This window comes from Buceros rhinoceros, unplaced genomic scaffold (assembly GCF_000710305.1).
Source record: "Buceros rhinoceros silvestris isolate BGI_N320 unplaced genomic scaffold, ASM71030v1 scaffold883, whole genome shotgun sequence".
Lineage (NCBI taxonomy): Eukaryota > Metazoa > Chordata > Aves > Bucerotiformes > Bucerotidae > Buceros > Buceros rhinoceros.
The window spans coordinates 140,876-144,674 of NW_010401612.1; the positions used below are offsets into that span (position 1 = coordinate 140,876).

The following is a 3,799-nucleotide window of genomic DNA, read 5'->3' on the forward strand; positions in this document are numbered from 1 at the left end:
AACACAGCAACAGCTGGGGAAGCACATCAACGAGGCAGAGCACCGCTGCGAGAGGTGCACCTACGTGTATGTGTACCAACACAGCCCGGCATTTGAATGCATTTCAACACCTTCCTCAAAACAATACAAAAAAGGGCATTTTCCCTTCTTCGTCTCCTTTCATTGCACTGGTAAATAAACAACTCACCTGAACTACAGGGACAAGGAAGGAGAGGTTTCCTGATGTGTAAGTTGGCTCTGTGCCACCTTATTATAACTGGACAACGTCCTCTATCTATCCTCTTCTCTCGCCCTGATCTCTAACGGGATTTGGAAATTTCCGGCATCCAGGCAGCTGCCTGGGTGAAGCTCTCCTAGCCCAGGGAGCACCACAGGGAGGGTGATTCTGCCTGGGGCAAAGCGCTGTCACCAGCAGCCACAGCCCAGAACCCTGCAGAGGGACACCTGTGCAAGGAGAAGGGTCCCACTGTGAGCTGCAGGTAATTTCTAACAGGCTCCCGGAGAACAATCTTGAAGGACAGAGACCGGTAGTGGGTAAGGAGAGAGACGAAAACATCAAACGAAACACAGTATGAACATGCTCCTTCCGTTAACGTAAAAGATTCTTCTATACCAAACACCTGACTTTTCTCAGAACTTTATCCTCACTTTTCCAGCACAACCTGATAGGGAGGAAGAGTTGGAACTTGTCAAAGTCCTGGAGACCTTTACATTTTCACTACCATTAGTATATTTACAGAACAGCTCACGGTTTGATCTTCAAATACTCATTACCTGCAGCTAAGGCCAAAAGTTCCAAAGAAGCTCATAGAATTCAGACCACTAAAGCCAGCACCCAGCTTCTCCTAGTGTGACAAACATGGTCCAGTTCAAGATGGTCAGATCCAGGGCTGAATTCTTTGGATGATCCAGAACTGCATCACGCTGAACTGCTGTTATGGGATGTGCTGCTTCCTAAACTACCGAACTGGCCACAGCAGGATCTTTTGCAGGACAGGAGACAAAAGCCCTGGACTCATGTGGCGTACCTCTGGATTTGAAAGCTCACTGTGTTCTTTTGAAGCTCAGGATGGTCAGAAGACTTTCTTCTGATGTCAGCATAAAAGCATGCGGGCCATGGGAGCTGCACTTTCTCACACAAGGGAGTGTCAGTTTGCCGCGTGGTGCTTAGCTGCAGGATAATGCACTGTCTCATCACGGAGCTGGATCCGCGGCAGAGTGGATTAATGAAGAGCGGATTGCTGCTACTCAACAGAATACTTTTCACAGCATGCGATGGTTCCCTTAATGCACTGTGCTGTTCATTGAGAAGTTTATTTGCTGTAATACAAATGGTATTTGCAAAATTGGCTCATGATAGCTCCCGTCGTGCTGAAAGCCGGCACGATGAGAGTTATGTAAGAGTCCATAAAGAGTTTATACCCTTTGTGCTTACCCCAGGCAGATACTGACTGGATCAGGAGAAATTACCTCCTGCCCTTGTACATAAAACTTGCTCTCTAATCGTCAATGATACATTTTCTTGAAATTTTCCTCCAAGACAAAGGACTGGCCTGTGCTGCGCAGGAGACTGGACTAAACAGATCAGCGCTTTGCTGCTAAGCTGGCAGCACTCCTGGCTAGCGGGGAAATGAGAGCTGCAAAACTAGGACAGAGCTGGGAACGGAGAGCCCGAGTTCTGACCCGTGTCTGGAAATGACTGACTCCATGCTTCCACTTCATCTGTAAAATGTTGTAGCGATAGTGACCCAGCACTGCAGCGACAAATAAGGCTGAAAGTACCACCAAGTCCCAAACACTACTGCAATGGTGTCAGTGGTGGCTCTCCCTTCCTCTGCGGGGCATTACCAGCAATTCCAGCTATCCAAATACCAGCTAACGTTCAGGAGGATACTGCCTCGAAGCTCTGAAACCAAAGGTAGCAGCTGGCACAGGCTCTCAGATCTCAGGGGTTGATAAGAGACCACCGTTCCCCCTTCATTCTCTCTACTTTAAAAGGATTAAGAGACGTGACGCCAAAAACCTCTGCATCTTGTCCAGTGACAGTATCTAGGCGGGGGCAAGAACAGCACTTGTCTCCCACTGAGCACCATCCTCCAGCCCATCTCTAAAACCACTCTAAGCTTCTCACCTTTTCCATGTGATGTTTCTATTGTCCACGTGCAGTTCAAGTTATTGGGATAAAAATCAGGGAAGCCTGGGGATAAGATGGTACCACTGGAACCACGAATGTAACCTCCACATAGAGCTGCAAAACAAGAGAAAGAACTAAAGAATTCAAACGCTGCCATCAGCAAGGAAGAACATCAGTTCTGAATGTCAAAACAAAGCCCAACCCATCAAAATCAAACAGAATATACAGATCAAATGTCACTGTGAACTTCACAACGGCTGCTTTGCTTTGCAGTAAATCTGCAAATTAAGTGCTTGCCATCCCCTGCAGATGTTACCTCCTGCGCTCCTTACCCTCACAGCTGGGCAGTGGTCGGCTCCACTGGAAGTTCGGCTCACACTCCAGGGCTTCACTGTCACTCAGGGTGTAGCCTGAATCGCAGCTGAACGTCACCAGTGCTCCCACATAGAAATCATTCCCGTGGCGCTGGCCATTTACTGGTATTCCTGGATCCAAGCAGTGGTCTGACTGGAGCTTCACAGCTGTGGCAAACAAACCCACTCATGTCAGAGCACTCAGGGGCTGCAGAGCCTGCTGTGAGGTGCACGGATTAGCCAGGGGAAGTTCAACTCCTCCCATAAGCTCAAAGTCCTACTGATGATGCCCAAAATATCCCAATGAAACAGGGGAACTCAACTCTGACTCCTTGAATCAATAATATTCTGTAGATGCTAAAATAAAAATTCTAAACAACCAAGAAGGTCGAAAAGCAGAGACTGCTCCTTCACCCGCCGCAGCTTCACCTTCTCCAGTCGCTCTATCAGGGCGAACTGCCTGGCAAAGGGGTGCAGCGGCTCCAATGGGGCTCTGATTGAGTCCATTGTGCTGCTGCAGAGTGTGTAATCACTCGCACTTACTTTCATATCGGATCTGAAAGCCGATGTCAGAGTGGCTTTTATCAGTGGTGAAGAGGAGGTAGAGGTAGTTGCTGGTGCTGATGAGGAACTGGGGCACCTGAGTCCCATCATAGACACCTATCAACGGGGAAGAATAGGACCGGCCGTCTCGCACTTCCAGGGTGTCATAATTCACCTCTGTCTTAAATCTGAAAGGGACACAAGACCACATCCGTGAAAAACCAGCATGGCTCATCGTTCCCACGGCAGCCCTGACTGTGCTCTGGTGACTAGAAGGGAGCACAGGCCACAGGGCAATTTATGGCTCTGCTCCTACTGCCTGAGCACCTTACTGAGAACACATCACTCCCCTCCCACACGTTTTGGTCTCTGCCTCATCCTTCACCTGCCGACACCGCACAGTCTTTGCAGCAACAAGCTTCTTATGCTCCATGAACAATCATCTCATAGACATACAGACCCAGGTTCAGGAGAGCTCAGACAGGGCAAGAAATCCAGGGCAAAGCAAGACTCAGCGCTCCCGAGTCAGGGCCAAATCCTCCCTGCTGCTTCTCCCCGGCAGGCTGAGCATGTGGGAGCGCAGCCTCCAAAAACGTGTGCTGTGTGTGTCTAAAATAGCACTGCAAATTAGCAAGAGTTAGTCAAAACAAGAAGGGAAAAGTCACCATTTTCCACCTTTTCTTCTTGTACGCTGGGTGAATTTTAATGTCTTGTCAGCAGCTCATTAAAAAAAAAGAGAACCTCACTGCCAAACACACCAAGCGCGGTT

The 3,799-nt window shown here is 48.8% G+C and overlaps 1 protein-coding gene across 1 annotated transcript in view; it reads right to left on the bottom strand.

The window, feature by feature from the left end:
* Positions 1-3,799, bottom strand: part of CSMD2 (CUB and Sushi multiple domains 2) — a gene marked incomplete at its 5' end in the record, with an annotated part of 130,994 nt that overhangs the window by 102,320 nt on the left and 24,875 nt on the right. The window contains 3 exons of the mRNA XM_010132318.1: positions 2,132-2,248; positions 2,467-2,655; positions 3,031-3,218. Coding sequence (XP_010130620.1) covers positions 2,132-2,248; positions 2,467-2,655; positions 3,031-3,218 — 494 coding nt within the window. The remainder of the gene's footprint in view (positions 1-2,131; positions 2,249-2,466; positions 2,656-3,030; positions 3,219-3,799) is intronic.